General features: G+C 45.2%; 5 protein-coding genes across 5 annotated transcripts; 3 read left to right on the top strand and 2 right to left on the bottom strand.

Moving 5' to 3' along the window:
* Window positions 1–1903: 1903 nt before the first annotated feature.
* acyA (adenylate cyclase acyA) lies at window positions 1904–8319 on the bottom strand (the record flags this gene model as incomplete). Its single annotated transcript, XM_057211764.1, has 3 exons — window positions 1904–2113; window positions 2191–8138; window positions 8166–8319. 3 exons carry the CDS (start codon window positions 8317–8319, stop codon window positions 1904–1906), a joined length of 6312 nt encoding a protein of 2103 aa, XP_057061307.1.
* A 1774-nt stretch (window positions 8320–10093) lies between these two features.
* Window positions 10094–10994, top strand: N7495_009114 (RNA-binding signal recognition particle subunit SEC65; the record flags this gene model as incomplete). The annotated part of the gene is made up of 2 exons (XM_057211765.1): window positions 10094–10544; window positions 10633–10994. 2 exons carry the CDS (start codon window positions 10094–10096, stop codon window positions 10992–10994), a joined length of 813 nt encoding a protein of 270 aa, XP_057061308.1.
* A 435-nt stretch (window positions 10995–11429) lies between these two features.
* Window positions 11430–12785, bottom strand: N7495_009115 (uncharacterized protein; the record flags this gene model as incomplete). Its single annotated transcript, XM_057211766.1, has 3 exons — window positions 11430–12150; window positions 12204–12281; window positions 12343–12785. 3 exons carry the CDS (start codon window positions 12783–12785, stop codon window positions 11430–11432), a joined length of 1242 nt encoding a protein of 413 aa, XP_057061309.1.
* A 3030-nt stretch (window positions 12786–15815) lies between these two features.
* On the top strand, window positions 15816–16220 carry N7495_009116 (uncharacterized protein; the record flags this gene model as incomplete). The annotated part of the gene is made up of 1 exon (XM_057211767.1): window positions 15816–16220. The coding sequence occupies one exon, from the start codon at window positions 15816–15818 to the stop codon at window positions 16218–16220; it is 405 nt and encodes a 134-aa protein (XP_057061310.1).
* A 3526-nt stretch (window positions 16221–19746) lies between these two features.
* Window positions 19747–20479, top strand: N7495_009117 (uncharacterized protein; the record flags this gene model as incomplete). The annotated part of the gene is made up of 3 exons (XM_057211768.1): window positions 19747–19839; window positions 19917–20044; window positions 20116–20479. 3 exons carry the CDS (start codon window positions 19747–19749, stop codon window positions 20477–20479), a joined length of 585 nt encoding a protein of 194 aa, XP_057061311.1.
* Between the last annotated feature and the right edge of the window lie 1613 nt (window positions 20480–22092).

The following is a 22092-nucleotide window of genomic DNA, read 5'->3' on the forward strand; positions in this document are numbered from 1 at the left end:
TCATTATGGTTTGGTCCTCCTTAACGGAGTATCAGACTTTGAGGCAACTGAGGGTTCTCATTGACTGCGGATAGCGATCAGTGTCTAATGTTTTATTGTTTCAGTGTGGATTAAAGTTGCCCATAGGCCCTTTGTTTTTTTGAAAAAAGTTATAGATATAACAGCCAGTTCACTCATCCCATGCCAGCCCTGCCACGCCAAATTCATCGACCCCAATCAAAGTATCGTGTAATTGCCACAAGCATACTTCTTATAGCTCACAATGCCATGTTATCTTTACTATGACCCATTTGATAGTAGATCAATAACCATATCTACATTAACCAACTATTTTAACTTGAGTTTGAACATCTTCATTATCTGCATCGCTTGATGTGGAAACTAGTCCATGGAGACCCGAGTGGTTAGAAGGGCATACGCAATACAAAAATCATAGTATTGTTTTCAACCTCTATACACTCAAAATAGTAATTCGCGCTGTTGTGCATACTGCATTATTTTCTCAGAGGAATATATCTAAGTCAAGAGTACCACCCATGCCCCTCCGCTCCTTGACATCGTAATGATTAGAAAGGGACTCTTTAGAGGGTATGCCCATTGCTACGACTTAATTCATAAGAAGCCGATATTAGTATTGCGTATGAGTACGGCCGCTTTTAACCATTAATACTCTTAAGTACAGCCGGTCATCTACGTAACTGCGCTGATAGTACAGCAGATTGTACAGAGAAACGGATTAACGGCCCTGTGCGGCCAGCGGGAAGCTTCCCATAAGTATCAGAGGGCGCAGCTTGTTCTGGGGTGTGGAGTTTGTCCGGGATAAATCAAAGAAGGAAATTTTCGATCCATCTTTAGGATTTGGCTTACGCATTCAGCGGACTGATTGTATTTAGGTGCTATCCTGTGTCTTATATCTGCCACAGTTGATGGCGTTAGGGGAGTCCGTTTCATCATCTTGCCTCTTATAATTCGTCATTTGGAGAGTTGAGAACATCTTTTACACATTATAGGAGGCGTAATTATCTCAGGAGCGATGTATGGATAGAATATACTATTAAAAAGATAGCCACATCCGAGTAATTACCGCATTATGCGCTATTGTTCTATCAAATTGAGAGAAGTTCCCAATACTATATCTATGCCACCTGATCAGATAATAGTTTAAGATAATGTATAGTAAAGACATTTGCAGATCCCATCTTTGTCGTACCTTGTGCTGAAGTAGCCCGCAATTTTTCTGTTTTCCTTGAAGGCCTTCGTTGTATAGAGGAGAGTGTTCGCTTCTTTTCGAAGTAATGACGGTGGAGTCGTTGGCAATGATACCGGATGTCATGATTCTGGTTGGACAGAGGTATAGTACAGAATAATTTCACAGAGCCCATGATCTCCTGATAATTACATGACTTAACTGTGCTCATAATGGATACGGATTAGAGCCTAGATAAAATCATCCACCCTGATAAGGTATGCTACGGCCCATGGAGCTTGGGAACATATGTATTATCAAAGAGGGGTCAAGAAGGGGGAAAAAAACATGAAGTAATTTCAATGCGGAATACTTACTGTTGTTTACTGGCGTAATCTGCTGGAGAAGTTCCGAGGCCCGTCAATGTATGAACATATGTTAAGCGAGTGAATACTCATTCCATGATCCTCTTTTTCTGAAGCGTAATATATTGATTCACGACTCCTGGTATATTACATACCCAGCCAGCACTGAAAAATGCAGCTAATACATGGGAAAGTAAAGAAATTAGAAACAAAGATATCCACCACAGCTCCGGAAATATGCTTCGAGGATCTGAAATAACCGCCAGCCAACCGGGGGAAATGAGACGCCAAATAAAAAGATGAGAATGGAAGCAAAGAAAAGTTCAAAATCAAAAATTGCCTTTCGACACGATTATTGTAAATTGCTACTGACTTTATCCGATGGTGTGTTGGAGTTGCCTGCATCCCCGACTGCCATCTTGTCTTTCAGCAAACGGTAGTCGGCAAGTTGACTTTGCAATTGTTGCAGAATTTCTGCCATGGGTATAGCATAGTCGGATGGATTGCTGCCTGGCGTGAAGGGATTTATCATGTTTCGAACAACAAGAGTATTGATAGATGTCTGAAAGGAGTGTTAGTTGTGAGAATCAAAGGGAGAAAAAAAAAGGACGTAGGCAAACTTGCCTCGATTCGTGTAACCTGCTGTTCAACCAAACTGATCACGGTAGCATCGTTCAACTCGCCTCCGTGGTTCTTTACCATGTTGAAGATGGCAACATTCGGCTCTCGAAGTTTCGCCGAGTTGGGGTTCTCCATGCATCCACAAATGCGCTCTAAACGAAGAGTGACTTCCCACAAGTTCCAAATCAAATCGGCCTTGACCTGGAGCTCTGATCCAGCCTTTACCTTGGCTGGTCCGTGGGGGTCTTGGGAGTCTTCGAGGACCGAAAGACGACCGGCAAGAGCGTGGGGATAAACGAGATAAAGAGATTCCGGATTCTCAAGTCCTTTAAGCTTTCGCTCACCTTGGTCTTTGATCACGAACCCTTGGCTGTTGAGCTGCTGCAGCTCACGACGAATGTTATGTCCTAGACTATCAACGCGTGGATGGCTGTCAATCGAGCTGGTTGATGCGGAACGTTCGTTGTCCGCAAAGATCTCCAGGTTGCGCTGAATATCGCTCATGAAATCGGAAGATACAAAAATTTGACCTCCATCAGCGACAGCGGAAACTCGAGCAGCGCGATTGACCATCGGTCCAAAGTAGTCCATACGGTTTGTCACCGGATCTCTCTCGCAAACAGGCTCACCCCAATGCCCACCCATTCTCACAGAGAGTCCGCGGAAAATGACATTGTTCTCGATGTCGAAGAGAACTTTGCACTGCGGTTGCTCGAGAATTTCCGTTGGCCATTCAGCCTCCAACAATTGGTTCTGGCAGTTGAAGCACCACAATAGAGCGGCCGTCGTTGTTGAAAAGGCTACCATGAATGCATCACCTTCCGTTTTGACTTCATAGCCGCCGACAATGCCAAGCTGTCGCCGTAACACGTCATTGTGAATGGAGATAGCCGAGCGCATTGCCTCTGGGCAGGTTTCCCAAAGCGCGGTAGACTTTTTGATATCAGTGAAGATGATAGCCAGTTCGCCGATTGGAGCTTCAACATGATCAAATCGTGCAAGACGAGAATCTCCGGGTACGTCACGGGCCTTCTTTCGAGTCTTGGTGACTGGGACAATCTGCTCGTCAGAGAACGGTGACGGACCAAGGGAAATGCTGGGTCGCGGACGATATCTCTGACGTTTTTGTAGTTCACTGACCCCAAGGATCATGACCATCAACTTATTCGTAGCACCAAAGGAAATGGCCAAGTCTCTTAGTTTTTGAGCTGCAAACATCAGATCCGGATGAGCTTCTCTGGTAACGTCAACAACGAGCTCAGGCGTCACGAAATCCCACAACTCTTTTGAGGCTATGATGATCATTTCGTCCTGTTCGGTAAGTGTGGTGTGCATAGTGTACGGAGCCGCAATAACGGAAGGCATCATTTGGAAATGCCCAAAGCATCTCGATACGGTGAGCACATCATTAAGCTTGCCATTTCGAGACACATATCCTCCTGCGGCACGGATCCGTGCTCTTTCACTGGACTCGGCAGGGTCATGGACCCGTGTCAAGAAGCGCAAGGTACCATCCGATTTAACGAGAATGGCCTGTACATCGCCGACATTGGCAGCATAAAGATCCATGTTGTTCATGTACAATACGGTTGCCACTCCGCCGGAGTGTATATCTTCTTGGTTGAGCTGCTTCGAGGCGGATCCCCGGTGATATTGCCGAAGTTCACGATCATCGATGGATCTGTAGGCGGAACCTGCCATATTCTTGTTCAGTGACAGGAACGCACGCCGCAGGGCATCGAGTGGCGTTTCGCCGTGATCCCGCTGAAGCTTTTTGAGTTCGTGGGAAAATGTGGAGGTAAAGTGCTCGTGGAGATATTTCGCAACCCTGGATCCGCCACTCGACAAAGTTTGACCGTCAAACATGCCAACCAAGGTTTCAACATTATCAGGCTTCAGGCGGGGAACAATCATATCAATGATGGACAAATGCTCCGTCCGGCCAAGCGTATCAGCCATTCCATATGCTAGTGAGCCAGCTAAAGACGCAGAAGTTCTCACTCGCCGGTCTTCGGTTTCTTCTGGGATGGTGGGGATAGTAAGGGTTACATCCATCAAACCGAGAACTCGGAGATGAGTAAGAGAGGAGAAGTCCGTCAGGTCAGTACCGTTAGTAGCTGAAGAGCCCAACGATGCAATGTTGGGTTTTATCTCCAATCGCTTGTTTCCTGAGAAATTCAAATACTTCAAGCTTCGGTTCCAGTTCCAATTCCAGTCGTACGGCCAGTTGGACACGTTGTACTTCAATCCATTGCTTCCGACATCCAGGATGGAGAGCTTGCTAACTTTGCAAAGTTCAGCGGGGAGGACTTGGAATCGGTTTGCATTGATGTGGAGGACTTTGAGGTTGCTTCCCTCTTCCAGGTCGTCAGATGGAAGAGAAGTTAGCTCGTTACCAGAAAGGTAGAGTTCAGAGATCAACGGCCAACGTTTTAAAAGGCCCTGAGGCAACTCCGTCAGCTCATTGTATGAGAGGTTAAGGATGCGCAGCTCCGGGAGACGAGCTAATTCACGGAATATGTCATCTTCCAGGCGATTATCGGCGAGATACAGATTTCGGAGAGATCCCGAGAATGTGAGTGTCATTCCTGGCTGGGAAAAGTTCGAATCCTTTCTTGACACCGAGCTTGAATCTGCAGTGACTGATCTCGCTGCCGATACTTTTCTTGTCTGTCCAACAGATGGGGCAATGGATGCATTGAGGGTGGACCCACTCGGCGAAGAACCAGCCCCAGTGGAGTTTTGGCTTGGACGACGCAGGTTATTCTCATCCAGGGGACCCAATTCCTCGTAGGTTGGGGTGCCCGATATTCCCGGAGTTTGGACGGGAGTAACGATGGGTGTCAGTTCACCGAGAGACTGAGGGGGCAATGATCCATACTTGGGGAAGGTTGTCAGAAGATTGGAAGACACATTCAGAGTTTCAAGCTTGCAGCAATGCCAAATCTCCTCGGGCAGAGACTTCAAATTGCACTCTCTCAAATTGAACTCTCTGAGCTCCACGAGGTACCCGACGGTGGCAGGTAGGGATGAGAGCGGGTTTTTGATGATGCTGAAATGCTCCAGCCGCCGGAGCTTGCCGACTTGAGCAGAGACAGATGACAAATGGTTTTTATCCAAGATGAGCTTGGTGGTATTTGGTAGGTTTTCAAACATGCCATCGCGGATTTGGGAGAGCTTGCAGGATGAAAGGTTAAGTGTTGACAGAGTTGGCATGGGGGCATCGATGTCGAACTGCGTCAAAGGGCAATGATCCATTTGCAGGCTGCGTAGCTTGGGGAAAGCACCTCGGAATTTAGATATCTGATTGTGACCAAAAACGAGCTGCTCAAGCTTAGGGAGGTGAGAGAGACTATCAATGTTCGTTATAGAGTTGAAACGTCCATCGATTTCTTTCAAATTCGCGAGGTCCTTGAAAGATTCATCGAGAGGACCAGTAATATTGTTGTTTGTCATCCACAGACGCTCCAGTGTGGTCAACTTACCGATATTAGTAAGCTTTTCCATGTTGTTGAAGCTGATGTCCAAGTCAACTAGGCTGGTCAGCTCACAGAGGAATTCAGGAAAGACCTTGAAGCCGTTCGAGGACATGTTCAAGCTTCGGAGGTACTGGAACCCCCCGAAGTAGCTTGGGAGGGTTGTCAAGTGGTTGTTGGCCATCTTGATGCTCACCAAGCCTGAAAGGCGGTCTAGGTTGGCATGGTCAAACTGCTCTAGAAGGTTGTTGGATACATCAAGGTAAGTCAAGCGGCTAGCCAAGCTGAAGCTCGATGGAACACTTGTTGCTTCGTTGCCAATAAACTTGATCTCTCGGAGATTTATGCAGCTTTGAATGAAATCCCTTGGCACGTCCAGCGATAGATTCCTCGACAAGTTCAGGGAGATTATCTCCGACGATTTCTTGTAGAGGGTGATTGGTATTGTGACCAAGCTTCGGCCTTGAAGATCAACATGGCTGAACTTTTGGATTTTGTTGAAGCCCGGATCGACATCCAGACTCGTGTACCCGCTGAGCTTGGTCGGCAAAAATATGAAGCGACACAGATAGCTATGATCTTCGCGACCAACATCTTCAATCCGATCCTGATCTTTGTAGCCCACTTCCTCTAGCAGTTGCTTTTGCATCAAAATCGGCCGCTCCTTATGGTCGAGCTGTCGGGAGAGGTCATTCCTCCGAAGCACAATCTCGTAATTGTTCAAATGATCCTGCAAGAAAGATTTTCGACCCAACATGGAGAGAATTTCATCTACTGTAGCGTTCACTGGTGCAGATAGAGTGGCAAAGGTCGAGTCGATACGGAATACTCGAATGAAATAAGACGCCTCTCGACCGTTCAAAGCTTGCGGTGTTCCCTCCGCGGATTCTGCAGCAGAATCATTATGTTTCTTCACATGCCAACTTTCGGGTGCAAGCCAACGATCGTCGTCTTCAGGTTTGGTGGAGTCCTCGCGCGGTACATTTGTCTCATCCACCCCACGCTTCGTACTTCCGGGGGAAGCTGCACGAACGATTCCATGCATCGTCCTAAGGTCAGTGTCAAGTGTAAAGACATGTCCCTCGTCATTTCGTGAGACGTCGGACCTGGAACCATGAAGATCACCTGCTATATTGCTGAATCCTCGCCGAGGACCAAATTTGCGACCCCCGATTCCGAGACCCTTTCCAGATTCCTTCTTGCGGTCCAGATCAAATGAATCTCCATAACGAGGAGAAGATGTCCCTTCGACACTGAGCTGTCGATATCGAGTTGGGGAATTATCACGCTTGTTCTTGTCGTGCTGTTTATGCCCAACAGGCTTGAAGTGTCGTCCAATTCGACCTAGTAGGCCTCCCTTATTCGGTGGGCCTCCCGGGCTATTTTGGCCCTGCTCACGGTAGATAGCACTCTGTATACTCGGGGTTGGACTTGTTGAGCGGCCGCCCAGTGTAGTGGTAGAACTCTTAGCGGTGCAGGAATTGAGGTAATTCTCGTTAAAGGGCTTCAGTCCAACCGTCAAATCATCTTGTCCAGCTCCAGAGGGACGTCTTTGATATCCAGCCAAATCGCCCGCGATGGTGGTCTTTTCCTCTTTGCTGCGAGAATGTCGGTGGCCATTTGGAGCTCCTCTTCGACTCGACTCCCTGTGCACTGAGCGAGTGCCTCCACGAGACGGCAAACGTTGGCCATCAGGTCCAATGGGTACTGGTCGCACGGGCGCTTCGCCATAATGTGGGATATCATTGAAACTCTGGTAGTCCCACGGTGTAATATCACTCGACGGCAACGGAGTCTCCGATCGAGAGTGAGGATGCCGAAATGACGTATCGGTTGCATCCGAGTTGGCTCGTTCGCGTGCCTTGAGGTGACCCATTGGCCCTCCTTTGTCTGTTTGGTAATCATCATTTGTGAAGGCCTTTGGCTTTTTCTTCCAAGGTTTGTGGCTTGTACTCGATTTCGATCCCTGGCTGCTGGTCATGCTGACTGCAGATGGTCTCCGATTATCTCGGGGCTCCAACTCGGCTTGATCCCTAGAAAAGGCCCGCCCCGTCGTTGGGCGAGAAGTCGCCGATGCGGGTGAAGTTTCTTGCTCCGAAAATTCATTGTAAAATGTGCCGTGGCCTTCTGATCCAGCAGTTGTAACCCAAGGACCAATTGATTCAGCGTCTTCGGGGTTGGGGTTTGGAAGTGATGCCTTGATGGGCGGGAGTCGTGGACCAGTGCCCAGTGATTTGGTAGGATCATTCCCTTCACCCAGAAGAGCGAGAGCCTTTCGATGGCCTTTAAACCCAGAGCCCTTGCGTTCTTCTGTCGGGGAGATATCTGGAGAGTCCCAAGTCCAGCCCCAGTCGAGTCGCGGAGGTTGAGTTAACTCAGAACTAAGCGGTGAATTAGCAGCCAGTAATTTACGTACAGATGCAAAACACGCAAAATTGCACAACAGAATGTTATGAGGAATTTTGAATTTTTGGGGAAATTTTAAATCAACTGCTTACCTGTTCATTGTCAAGGTACCCGGGAAACTATCCGGATTGCGAGCGTTGATGATGCCTGACCTCTTATGGCGTATCTCAGAATTCCTTATGGTCTCCTGCGAAACATAGCTGCTATTCCCTGAGCTTTCGGAGCCCTGGCGCCGATCCGGTAGCTCATCCTCTGGTGCAGGCATAACTGTCTCGGGATTTATGTGGATATCCTCCAAAGATATCCCGATCAAATGGGCACCAGCTGAGCTTCCGATAATTTCGAAGGTCCGGCGCAAAGACCATCAATTGAGGAGAGGCGTTTTCGGTTGAATTCGGGGTGTATGGAAGCTTCCCAGGGGTTGTTGCTTCGTCGGTTCGTGTTATCGTAGAATCCTGCGTCAAATTATGCAAAGCTCCCACCAAATTTCAACGTCGAACAGTTTCCAGCTGCTGACACGGGTAAATACACGACTTGATGGGGTTTGAAAGAGGGTAGTAGGATAAGGTGAGTGCGATCGATAGGAGCGGTTGAAAGGTGCGCTGATTGAATCCTCTAGAAGTTGGGTGAGGTGAGGATTTGTTATCAGATCGAGTGGGAGTGAGCGCGGTGCTTCAGGTGCCACGTCAAAGCATGTTCTGCGATCAAATGAGGAGTTGCTCAAGATGGATGGAGATTCGAATGTACCGTCATAGGTTGAAGGTTGCAAGTCGCTTCCAGGTCAAATCTCTTGAGGGTTTAGAGAACAAGGCAAATAGAGCAAGCTGGGAGGAGGTGGAGGGAGGGGAGTGAGAGAGGGAGAGAGAGAGCTGAGGCTCTCTACCAGGTCAAACGTGATTGGTAGATTGACTCGTCTCAATTCATGGATGCATCGGAAAAAGTCTCGATGTATCCCTAGGTAAATACCTGCTGGGGTAGATGAGGAAGGATAAATGTCTGGGGCAGTATGGTCCGTGTGTGAGGCTGCCCGTGCTTCTGGCAGGAAATAACCGGTGGAGCTTCAAAACGTTGGACCCAACCTTGGCATCTACACTCACTGAAGTCTTCACTTATTGTCTCTGAAGTTGCAACGTTACTTATTCTTTATTTTCAAGACATTGACTCAACTGCCGTAGATAATTTTACTTGATTTAAATGTTCAATTCTTTCATTATGTCATGATGAGACCTACTAGAGATGTATAGCTACGTATTGCTACGGAGATTGCTTCCGGGAGAGCCTCCAACATGGGCGAGCTTGGAGGGACATCAAGCAGGATTCAAGCCAGTTTCATTTCTCAAAAATATTGGGTTAGTAACCCATAAATTTATCAGATGAATCATAACCAAATCAAAATAATCGTTGGAGTTGGGGGATTAGGGAATTGGATGGGCTACAAACACAAACACCCTAAACAATCTAAACGGTAAGATCTGGACTGACACGGTATCAGACTGCGGCGTACGAGAGCTGAGTCATGCTATTAATAGGTGTCCATGAGTTTTAGGAATGTTAGAGGGACATGCTTGAAACTGGCGAGGATAAATGATAATATGACTAAGCCAGGGTGGACAATAACTAACCAGCCAAATAAGCTATTCTCTTCAATAATATCGCTTTGAGCAGTTTGGTAACTGTGGCCAGCTTAAGTCTTGAAAAGCTCTGATATCTTTACTATTTACCAAGTCCAATTAGGCTGCATGTATTCATAATGAACATGATCAAAAACAGCTGAGTAAGGTAGGCTTATAGGACATATGAGCATCTTGAATAGTGCAGTGTCGCATTGAGCAAAATCGACGTAGATTATAAAATTTGATAGACGATATTAGTATGTCCCTAGCTCATGTAATTCTTCATTCTCAAAAAACACCGGGATTGGCAGTCGCGCGGAAAGATGAGGTATTGATGGGTAGACGTTGAGAGCTATTGCCCGCACAAGAACACCTGGACTTCGGTTCCCGCACTTTCTTCCTCCCACTACTCAACTCACCACCACCATGTCGCACGCCCGTGTTGAAGAGATCTCTGACTCCGATTCTGACCCTGAGGAGGTCGCACCATCAGATGACTTTGATGATAGAACCATCATTGCCCCTGCCATTCCGACTAGGGCCCCAGTCCCAACTCCGAGTCGCAATCCGCAACCGCCCATAGCCCATGTGCCCCAACCCCCACAACCTCAGCGGGAAATTCCTAAGCACTTCCAATGTATCTACCCGGTCTACTTTGATAAGACTCGTTCTCGCGCAGAGGGTCGTAAGGTTGGCGCAGAGTTGGCAGTGGAAAACCCTTTGGCACGAGACATTGTGGACGCTGTGCAAATTCTGGGATTGAAGGGTGGTCTAGAACCTGAGAAACTCCATCCAAAGGATTGGGCAAATCCTGGACGAGTGCGCGTGCTACTCAAAGATGAAAATGGTCAATTGGTGAACCCAAAGATCAAAAATAGTGAGTGTTGCGGCTCTATGTTCCGCTTGGGGAGGCTTACAATGCCATTTCTCAAATTGGCAATGACTGACTCGGAAGCTTTACACAGAGCATCATCTATTTATCCTCGTTGCTCAATACCTTAAGGCCAACCCTACCACCGAGCAATCGCCATATCGGCTACGAATCCACGGAATGCCCACGCCAGAGAAACTCCCCGAAGCCCCTCAAGCCCCACGTGGCTGGAAGATCGGCACCGTTCTTCCCCTCCACTCACCAGCCTACAGTGGTGGCGGTGTCAGCGACAATCCTTTCCAAGAGGCCATGGCTGAGATGCAGAACCTGCAGGGTATGCCAGGAATGCCCCAGATTCCCGGGATGCCTGGAATGCCTGGTATGCCTGGTATGGACATATCAGGAGGATCTGGTTCGGAGAAGAAAAAGAAGGATAAGAAGAAGGGCAAGGCATGATATGATTCCTTGTCATCTTTCTTTTCTATTTTTGCATTGCACGGCGTTAAGTCTTACAACTCCAGAGGATCACGATCACCGGTTACCGTTTACCTTCAATGTGGATCTATATCTTGAGTACGATTCTAGCAGTTGATGCTGGAGGCGATACAATATCGTTCACCAGGTGTACCGTTACCAAGGATCTTTCACCAAAAACATGTCCATACTCATAGAATTAAAGGTTTCAAAAGTAGATGTGACATATTTTACGGCGATCAATGGCAGTTTCACTTCATCCTGCTGCAAATGATCTTTTTTTAATTTTGCTGGGACCCATAGCCTAAGATTTTGCAGAGTGACATGTGAAATATGCTACTGATATCAAGATCTGGAGATGTTTAACATCAAATATCTAAGGTTGTATTGTATGAATATCAATATCGGTCTGTTTTTTTAGACTGCAGGATGACCTCCATTCCGATAGAGCCATAGATGGCTCAAGTCTTTGACTCGAAGTACCTGATGACCATTCTGGGCATTCTGTCCGACATACTTCGACACAAAGACAGGAACCAGGGTCTCTTCTCGCTGTATGTCTCGCTCATCCTCGGTTGATTCAGATTCAAGTTCGATTTCCATATCCATGAACTTATTCGAGTCTAGGACTCGGTGATCAGGTCCCAGAGTGAACATCGTGTCCAAGTAGTGCTGATTCATCAGATGGCCCGAGCCTTGTCGTACAAACAGCCGGCCGAGGTATCGATTGGGAACTCCAGAAAAGTATAAAACCCCAAACATTGACACTGGATCCCCCGCATTTGCATAGTGTTCGATATAGCCGACCGCCGAGCGGTTCGATGTTTGACACGTGGATGATCCTTTTGCATAGTCAGCTCGCCATGTTCGGCGCGGGTTGTTGAAGTGGTTAGCGGCGTTTCCAAACGTATACACCTCCAGTTGATGGAGCAGGTCTTGAGGTAGCGCATCCAAGAGCCAGTCGATGGCTAGCCCTCCTTCTATTCCCCCTTGGCTGTGGAGCGTGAGAACGACCTTGTCACAATCCTGAGCCAGCAAGGCGTCTTGGACCAAGGCATAGGCTATTCGGATATCGCATGTGGAGTAGCAAAAGCAGCGTTGAATAAGACATTCAATCAGGTCAAAAATTATTCCGCATCTGGACTCCTCCGTTAGCGCAAGTCCGAGAAAAAACGGGGTGCCACGTCACACGTGAAGTTATGGATGCCCGTGACCCTGCGGCCAAAGGTGTACGACAGCTGATCAATGTTGGCCTGTAGCCAATAGCGACTGATTTAAGCTTGAGTAAGAAAAGCAATGGAATATCAGGGCGGGTCGAAGGTGAACGTACCCACAGGCCACACCATTAATGAAAAACCATCGTTCTCTCGCGTAGTTGGATTGGTCAGGCACCGGAACTTGCGATACCAGAACGCGTTGGAAACCATTTAAGAAGAGGCAAATCAAATAGTTGTAGGAAATCCCAATTGTAATATATAAAAGTATCCATGTCGTGGGAAGTGTGAGCAGAATGAGGAGAGGAATAAACAGAAGAAAGAAAAACTGGTACATCAATAGGTAGATATGCACGGCAATGCAAAAGTAATTCCGAACGGACGGATAGGCCTCATCAAGTTTATGTGTCTGACCTAGTCGAAGAGGAGAGAACAGTCCTGGCAGTGACAACGCGCACTGGAGACCGAGACAGATGTCGTCCCAAAGAAGTTTAAACGGCGATGCTGTGTATGGGAGTGGATTGGCATTAGGAAGCCGCTGACTGACTCGGGTCTGCATGTCATCAAAAGATTGGAATTCTGGAAGAAAATATTAAGAGTTCACTATTGACTGCAGGAAATAAGTACAAGTCAATGGCGAGGACTGTCATGTGATGATCGTCGGTGCTTTTTCAGTTGTAACTTTGCAAAGAGCAACACCCACTGGAGATATCAATCTTTGGCCTTGATCAATCTATGAGTGACTATAGAATTTACTGATCTAGCCTTTCAAAAATGAGACAGTTTCGTAACATGAGATATTTACCAGCATCAACAATGATTTAGCATTGTGGTTGAATAGTATCGTCAGGATCAAAGAAGGGTCACCGAGTAAAATGAGCATAGAACTTCACTGACTGAAACTATATGGATTCCCTCTATCAGGATTTTCCTTTGATCATACTCTAAGCCATATTTGCTCATCTAATTTAGCAATGATATCTAACTCGGGAATGTCTGACGGTGAGCGAGATATCAAAACCATCTCGCTCTTCAGGTTGAAATTTCCATTGAACAACAACATAAATCGAACAGTTAAATATTCAAAGAAGGTTTCATTGTTATGACCTTGGAATCTTGGGCAACTGAAACGCAACTTCCAAGGTTAGAGATAATCAGGATATCTTTGAATCTTTGAATCTTTGAATCTTTGAATCTTTGAATCTTTGAATCTTTCATCCAAAATTAACGCCTGGACAATGAAACAGGTCAGATGAAATGAGTTCAAGGGGCTACGTTCTACAATAATTTCAACATTGAATAGAATCTATTTAATCCTCCTGAATTCATTAACTGACATTCAGACTCACCAAGATATTCGATTCGCTTGATTCTCAAGACAAATCCAGAACCGAAATATACACCACCCAAACAAAAGTTCAATATAAAACACATCGTCCAGGTGTCAAAGTCAAGGATCTCAGATGTTCAACATGTCTCACTCAAATGAACAAACCCGATATGTGAATATTTTCATTGAGCCTGCGGACTGGTTATCTAGCAATTTTGAGTTAGCCAGGACAATACGATCAGCCATTTCCTATGGCGACGGCTCGGTTACCCTTTGGCCTGAGAATCGGAGTATCCGATATTGCTGCTCTATTCCGGTTACTGGTGAATTTCAGGACCAAGTCGATATATTTAACACTGCCTACTTAATTGTCAATGACTGGATGCGGTGCCCTCCCACTGGACCAGTTTCATGGCGCCGATATATCTCTTCTTGAAGTACCTACTGAATAGCTCAAGGTACCTAGGTAGGTGTCCAGCTCGGGACCCAGGTTTTTATAGCTCAAAAGTTATATCACGGGTCAAGCCTACCTGGGCAATGAACCTTGGAATTTCAAGGCTGAAGCCTCAACTTTTCAATCACGAGCTACTTCTAGCTTTAAGGCTTGGAAGCTCTGGATCTTTCTGCGTTTACATTTACTTGATACTTCGGGTACTAGGTATTATTCAAATCTTGGAGCAGCAATTTTCCGTTTATATCCAGGAGCTGATTTCAATTTTCACTTTGGTTTGCCCATTTTTCGGGGCATTTTCATCTTTCAGCTTGTTAGTCTCTTGTATATACACAAATAACCAATTAAAATGTTTTGCGTAGATTTCTTTTGTATTTCTGTAATATATCTACCTACCAATGCTGAGGTAAGGGATACTTGATTAGGGACAACCAACATTCAATAAATTCTTCAGCTATCTAGAAATGTAATCACAACCTTTTCATAGCTATCTAAAAAAAAATAAGTAGTTCCAGAACATGGAATAAGATTTGAAATCTCACTTACATTTTCAATTTTACTTCACGTTCAAGGCTCACTTCATTTAACATTTACCTTCCAAGGTTTAGTTAGTTAATCATCGGTAAATATATTTATTATCTACTAACTAGTACCTATATTAGCAGACTTCCTATGATAACCTAGGAACTTATTCCTTCTCTTCCATCTAGTCCGCCATCTGTTTATCCTCTCAAGTAATTATCCATCTATTATCACGACAATAAATCTCTTTTTATCTCCAGTCGCTTTGTCCAAGTCCATGAGTTGGGGATGATCCTGGACACGAAGTAGCTAGAGCAGTGAATATGTATTAAATAAACCAAGTTGGCCCTCAACAGCTTATAGAAAAACGAGATATAATAAAAGTGGAAGTGTCATTTGGAAGCCAGTGAACCTGGATGCGAACGAAAAATCTGATTTAGCAAGGCATTGTCCCGTACAGAGTGTCCGCGGCGTGGGAATCCATTGCCTTCTCTAGACTGTGAAACGGATAAATTGGATTTTCGCCCGATCGTCGAAACGTTCAGCTAATAGCAGGCTACGAGGCCAGCCCCATCTTCTCATCTCCTCTGCTTGCTTCCATTAACTACGTTATCGGGAAGGAATTCCAGCAAAAAATTGGCCCAGCACGTGAGAACGGTACACTTTGCTGGATTATGTTATTTGTTACGAGAGAATGGTGCTCATCGTTGGGTTAGCGCTTGCTGCAAAAGATACGGGAAATTAATAGCGGAGTTGTAGTCTGCAGCCACTATAACTGCAGCCATCATTGTCGCCGTCACCACCAATGATGCTGCTACACCAACGGATGCTGATTCTAATGATACACACCACAACCTGACCAGCTAGGCGCCACCCCAAAATGGAGATGAAGTGATGGACGGTTTTAACATGAGTGCCATTGACTACAAGCTTTCTAATCATACCATTAATGATATGAAGTACACCATATCTTACTTCATTTGCCAAACATCTCCAACTTTCGGAGGTTAATAATCACCGGAATAACAATATTCCGATCCCCGCTCGGAAACACTTGCCCTCGGTTTGTCAGCAGGCCCGATACCACATTTGAATCGTATGCAACTTGTAGAAGACTGAATCACAAGTAATTTACTGTTTACATTGATTAGTTTTGCTATAACCCATTTTTGAAGGCTGTTTTTGCCAGCTGCTCACGTAATTCTTCTACTATGAATGTGAACACTAAGCAGCATTAAGCAGCACTAAGCAGCCTACACCAAGAAATCATTACCACAGCTTCGACAATGGGAAACAAAGGATGTTGGACGTGTAGAGGTAACATTCAATTCACCCTCTACTCATATTTGAATCAGGCTGAAACTGACTTCTGTTTGAAACTTAATACAGCGCGCAAAGTGAAATGTGATTTGAACCGACCGGTGTGCGACAAATGCGCCAAGGCGCGTCAAACTTGTCGCGGATTTGGCATCCAGCTATCTTGGCCACGGGAAACAGACAAGCGACGAGCAATAGTCAATCACAATATAGCGAGACCAAGAGCAAATTCACGGTCGCAGCAGAAGGGTGACCGTGTGTTCTTGAATACCTCTTACTGGGATGTCTCATTGTCAGATGCACTCATCGAGAGAAGAGATCTTGGTAATAGTTATCTGCTATGGATTCCTACAATACGTCACATTTGCACCTAACATGAATCCAAAATAGCTCTGTATTTTGACACCCTGAAGGTACCACATTTACCTTATCTGCCGTCCTCTCATCTGGAAGGGAATGATACACTTCTACTGGATTTTTGTATGTGAACTTTACTGGCTCTATTCACAAGGAGTAACAAATTATACAGTCAACCAATCCAAATCTCAAATATTGACACCCATAATAGACGAGTCACTGGCTCAGTTTATCATGAGAGTTGCGCTGTCCAACCCCTCCACTCCAAACAATCTCGTCCTCAAAGGTATTCTCACTATAGCATCGCTCCAGCTTCAAGGAGGCTTAAAGAGCAGAATCCACCAGCACCAGCTTGTCTCAATGCTACGAGAAAACCTTATGCAGCATGATAGAGAGAACTTGCTCCAAAACCTAATTGCTACAATGCTTCTGTATCAATATGAAGTATCGCCCTATATTCTACGATATGATTGATTCGAGAGCACTAACTCCATATAATTAGGTATGTATGACGACAAATCCAAGAAAGATATGGTCTATCTATCTTTGTGGCGCAAAGAGGCTCATTGCTTCCTCAGCTACAACCATTGAATTTTATAAAGACGATACTGCGATTCTCATGGACTGGATCTACTATCACGAAATAGTATCGGAGTTTAGCCTGCGGTACTGGGCCAAGGCAGGCTCCATAGATAGTTTTTGTAAAGGTCCATTAGCGATACATCCCAACAGGCCCACATTGGATGGATCTGCGGTAAGTCGTTTTCCGGGATAGTTCTTACTTCTTGGCATTGACTGACTGAATTGTAGCTCTCAAGCGGAATCACATGTCCCATAGAAGTCCTTGACTTGATTCGAATCATATGCAAACGACCATTGGGGTGCGATGGGAACGAGGTTTTTTACGATAATAGAACCGATTTTGAACACACTTTGCATATCAAACAGAGTCTGCAAGCTGCCGTTGGTGAACAGGGAACTTTTCATGACATTTCAGAAGAACCATTGACGAGACACCAAAAGCTAGCCTATCTCTACCGATGTGTTGGGTTGATATACTTGAATCGCGCGGTGCTCAAGACACCTACTTCTTCATTCCAACATAGAAGATTAGTCAGGGAAAGCATTCTGGTTCTGCAAGACCTTGGCTTTTGCGAAAGTGCGTGGCCGATTATCATTCTAGCCTGCGAGGCTGTTGAGGATGAGCAACGCCTTTCAATTCTAAACGTTATATACAAGACGGGACGAGAACCACTATATCTATCAAATCATGTTCCCTTGGTTCAAAGTATTGTCGAGACATTATGGAACCAGAATGATCTGGGGGTTGACAGTGATATTGATTATTCCAAGACTCTGCATGCTATTATTTCAACAGCGCCAGCTTTGCCGCTCTTCGCCTGAAATTTAGCTTCCAATGTAGTCCATAGAATGGATTCATCCTCTCTTTCACTTTTCCCTATATTTCAAAGTTCTCTATTCTAGTACTTCAGAGACAATGTTACGCGCATTTTGTATGCATTATTTTACTAGAAATCTCACTTTAACGAGTTGTAGAATAAAATCAGATTCGAAGTCTAGTCATTGTGCAAACACGCAATGACGTAATATCAAATCGATGTTCCTTATTTAGCTTTCGGGAATTAAATAAACGCTTTCTAGCCTCAAATTTATTTGTAATACAACCCCACTCATATATGGCGTCTGAACGTATAAAGAGCCGATCATCTTTAGATTTTTTTCAATTTATCCGTGGTCCACAAGACACTCTGATCCTTCAATATTCTCTGGATAAGTTTAACTCCACATTTTAAATAACTTCGAGTGGAAACTTAAAAGTAGAGCTTGTCGAGCTCAGCTCGACTTCTAATCTTTGATTGGTAAACTACCTAAATACCTAAGCAGGCATTTCATAAATTGCCGAGTCTTCTCATGGCCACAATTTCCTCCAATCCTCTCGTAAAGCACGAAGAGTGGATTTCATCCTTCCAGGCTGATTGTGAAACTTTTCATCTTCTGCATCCACTTTCTCACCGCCACAAAACTCCGTCCACTCCCAAAACCTCAATGCATCAGGCGCACCTGTTGGATCCCTCCATTGTTGACGAGAAGGGTAAGGAGACCTGTCAAATAGTAGTCGATATGAATATCTTGGAGCTCCATGACGTCTCCCTTTCACGGTATCATCGACTGTGATGAAAGTCCCTTTATCGAGGGATAGAAGGTAGTTTTGGGGTAAGAATGCGTCGTCGGTTAGTAGATATTCATTTATCTCCCAATCACTCAGATTGAAATTTCCGAATTTAGATGGTCTATTCTTCGATAGGCAGATTTCTACCTTGAATTCTGCTACAGCTTTTGAATTTCCGATGTCAACGACGTTGCTGTGATTTGGATCATCTATGAATCTCCACTGAAGCTCGCATACAATGAAAAGGCAGAATTCACGACGGGCGACTAGCTGCTACTTCGTTAGTGACGAACAGGCACTGAAGTGAAATTTGAACCAAACTCACACGGCCCGTGCCATTTTCACAGAAAGTGATTTGACTTTCTTTGTCAGAGTCCCACCACCATATATTATTGCAAAAGATTGAGACTTTGGTTGTGTCATGGTCCCCTTCTAGGATCTCCATGATGATCTGATTGTTTCACCAAGATCATAGGATTTTGGAGACGATTTGTGGAGAGTGGCTGATTATAAATGCTCAGGCGGATTCGAAGAATGGAAGGATGTAGTTTCACGTGATCCACTTGGGTCGTAATGAGGAATAATATAGTACGATAGAAGAACTCTGAGTCTTAGTAAGATCACTTTCCAATTATTCTGCCAGTATCTGTGATGAGCATTCACCTTCAAGCCTTGCAAAGTTGGCCCCCACCATGAATCGGTCCAAGACTTGAGCTAACTCCACCTGTGCATTCCTTTTCTAGAACACAGCTTAAATTTACCTATGCTACCAATTTAGCTAACATATTCCTAAAGGCCTTTAAAGCTAGTCCTACGTAGTTAACATTCCTTTAGCCCCTAACCTGTTTAAATGTCATCTTGGTCATAGACCGACCATACATAGTAGTTTGATCCGGCGCTTTCCAGAATGTATCTAATTCTGATGTTTGTGCTGAAATACTCTCCTTTACCTTGGAGATCCATATCACCTCGAGATTATACTAGGTTCTGCCCCATCTAAGATCTAAGAAGGCCACCAAGTTCAACTATGCATGGATATAAATGGGATCCCTATAACCCGCGCATGACTATATTGGTGCCCGGGTGTTACGGTTTTTTCCCCACTAGAGAAGCCTTAGAATCTCTTTCAATATCCTCTTCTTCCCAATTGGGTGTAGTAGGTCTGAAGGAATATACGTATTGCTACAGACCAAGTTAGCGCCGAAGATAGCCCACCGGCCCCAGTGCTGAACGTTATAAAACCTAGAAAGAACTTGAGTGTAATGAATTTTTTCCGATACTCTTTATTCTATATTTATCTCGGTAAAACTGCACCTCGGCGTCCATACGTCTCTCTTCATTTGTTAGGAAGCATGATGGTCACATGGAAATCTCTGCTTCTAGCAGTTCTTATTGGTCTTTCAACAGCTACACCAACACAGAATATTATCATCGGCTACCGAACCGTAAGCAAGGTAAGAACTTTCATTAAACTTCTGGCCTCCATTCACGTAGGGCATCTTATTGACCAAGTGAGTACTAGGCCCAAGCTGCAATCTACACCGAAGCCAAAACACTCGTCTGGTCACAACCAAGAGGTGGCCAGCAACTTGGAGCAGGTGTCTACCTCACGCCCAACCTCGGAGGGTGGCCAGGAGTTGAAGGAGATTGGTAAAATCTCCCATCACAGAGTAAAAGCTAGAGCCCCATCCATTGGCTGACATCTCTTTTCAATATTTCAGGTATTGCGTCATTTTCGCCCAACGAACGGAGTTCGATAAAATCTCAAAAGCGTGGATCCCAGAGTACAATGCTTGCGAAGAAAAATTATGGTTTAGCAGGGGGGATTTGATTGATGAGGAGATAACTTCACTTGGAGCAAAGAGTGCTGATACCACTGTGCGGCTTTCTAAGCTCTTTGGCAAGAAGTATCAGCATATCAAACAGATTGTCCTACCAGAAAAACTTCTTGACCACACGACGGAAAATGGGAAAAAGGTAAGCCCTTTGGGAATTTCGGTCAAATGTGGTGCTTTTATGAGTGAACTTCCAAATGTCGATGTGAGCATCGATACTTGGCCTAAAACTTTGGGCAAAGCTCAGTAGAGACTATTTTTCATTTTTCAGTGTTTGAGTTGTTGAAAGATAGTGAGTGATGTCAGCCGAGGCTCACGGGTGTAGAGCTACTGATAATAGATCGGGAAAGACGACGGAATTAATTTCTGTCCACAAATCATATCTTACGATCTTTACGAAGCTTGATAACCTCGTTGAAGCAGCAGGTTGGTCATACCTGCATATGAACTTCTCCCTGATCGCGACTTATGTCTCTAATGCCCTCATAATTGATGAAACTGTGACAAGCCTAATGAATCTGGGGACCAAAGTAGCACGCTATGCCTGGAGACTGTATGGGTTGCTGAAAAGCGAAAGCCCTCGTTGAACGTTATGCATGACTTTAATAAAGCGGCATACATTAGAGATGTCGCCGAAAACATTCTCAGCCTGGAAACAATAATATTTAACCACCCCGACAGGGAGTCCAGCACTGACTTCCGACCTCGGCCAGGCGATGGTAATCCATGTGCCATTGCCCTACCGGCCTCCGTCAAATTTGTCACAGGCGACATTTCAGCGAGATTGACCAATATTTAGTCCATCTGGCTTTAGGGTTTTCGTGTTTGGCTGTATACACCAACAGAGACAGAATGTTTGATTGAATCAGCTTTAGAAGCAATTGTAGACTTTGCTCCAAGTACTTCGGCGCACGCCGGATTATAATCCTAAAAATGTTGAGAGTACCCCAGGATTCCTCGGTAAGTCATAAGTTCTCTCACCCAGAACCATCAAGTGCTTCCATGTTACCGTGATAAGGCCTCGTATCGTTCCAAGGGAAGTCTCATTCCCCCATACCCTATTCCTTTGTACGCTGTTAAACAGCCTACACGGGTAGGAGTGGCTCTGGTGTCCCTAAATTGCCACAGATTACGATAAATGATTCTGATAGAATATAGGCTATATCTGATAGTATCAACAATGTAGTATGTGGTCAGTGACTTGCTCGAAATCATATCACGAATAAAATCCCAAGTAGAAGGGCTTAGTATAAGAGCGGTAGCGCGGTCCGTGCCGCAGCATGTGACCCACAACCTCATGTAAATACTGGAACTGTCCGAACGTAGCTCTTTGAGCTATGTCCTGTCACTGAACCTGCCTGCTAGTTTCACTGTCTATTTACAGATAGCCTATTGAATATCACTGTACGCTATATAGTTACTGTCGCTCGTCACTGAGAACAGTGAGCTCCAACGAACCGCTACTCAACACCGTAGAAAATCCACTGGGTGTAGTGGATGCTACGATACTGAATATTGCGATTGTTGTGAAGTCTGCTTTTTCATTGATGAAAGAACTAGCTACTTATAGTACATGGGTGCCCCTCTGCCCTGGACGAATGTCAACATTCGTCCGAGACAGAAGAGACGGTGAAGACGGGATATTACTGTCGCGAATGCACATCGCTCAAGGGTGTCGTTTGCGATGAATGCATATCGGTCAAGGATACCGTGATATACTAATCTAGTTCCAGAGTCACTGTCTTGGCAGAAGCTTTTTCGGCCGAAATACTTTTCGTCTGTTGATGGCCTTGTTTCTCGGCTGTCGCAACAGTTACTCCATTCCATAGCACACCTGAACCTGTACTATGATACTATAGCTCC

The sequence above is a fragment of the Penicillium taxi genome (assembly GCF_028828555.1).
Source record: "Penicillium taxi strain IBT 34144 chromosome Unknown utg000005l_segment0_segment0, whole genome shotgun sequence".
In the NCBI taxonomy this organism is placed as follows: domain Eukaryota; kingdom Fungi; phylum Ascomycota; class Eurotiomycetes; order Eurotiales; family Aspergillaceae; genus Penicillium; species Penicillium taxi.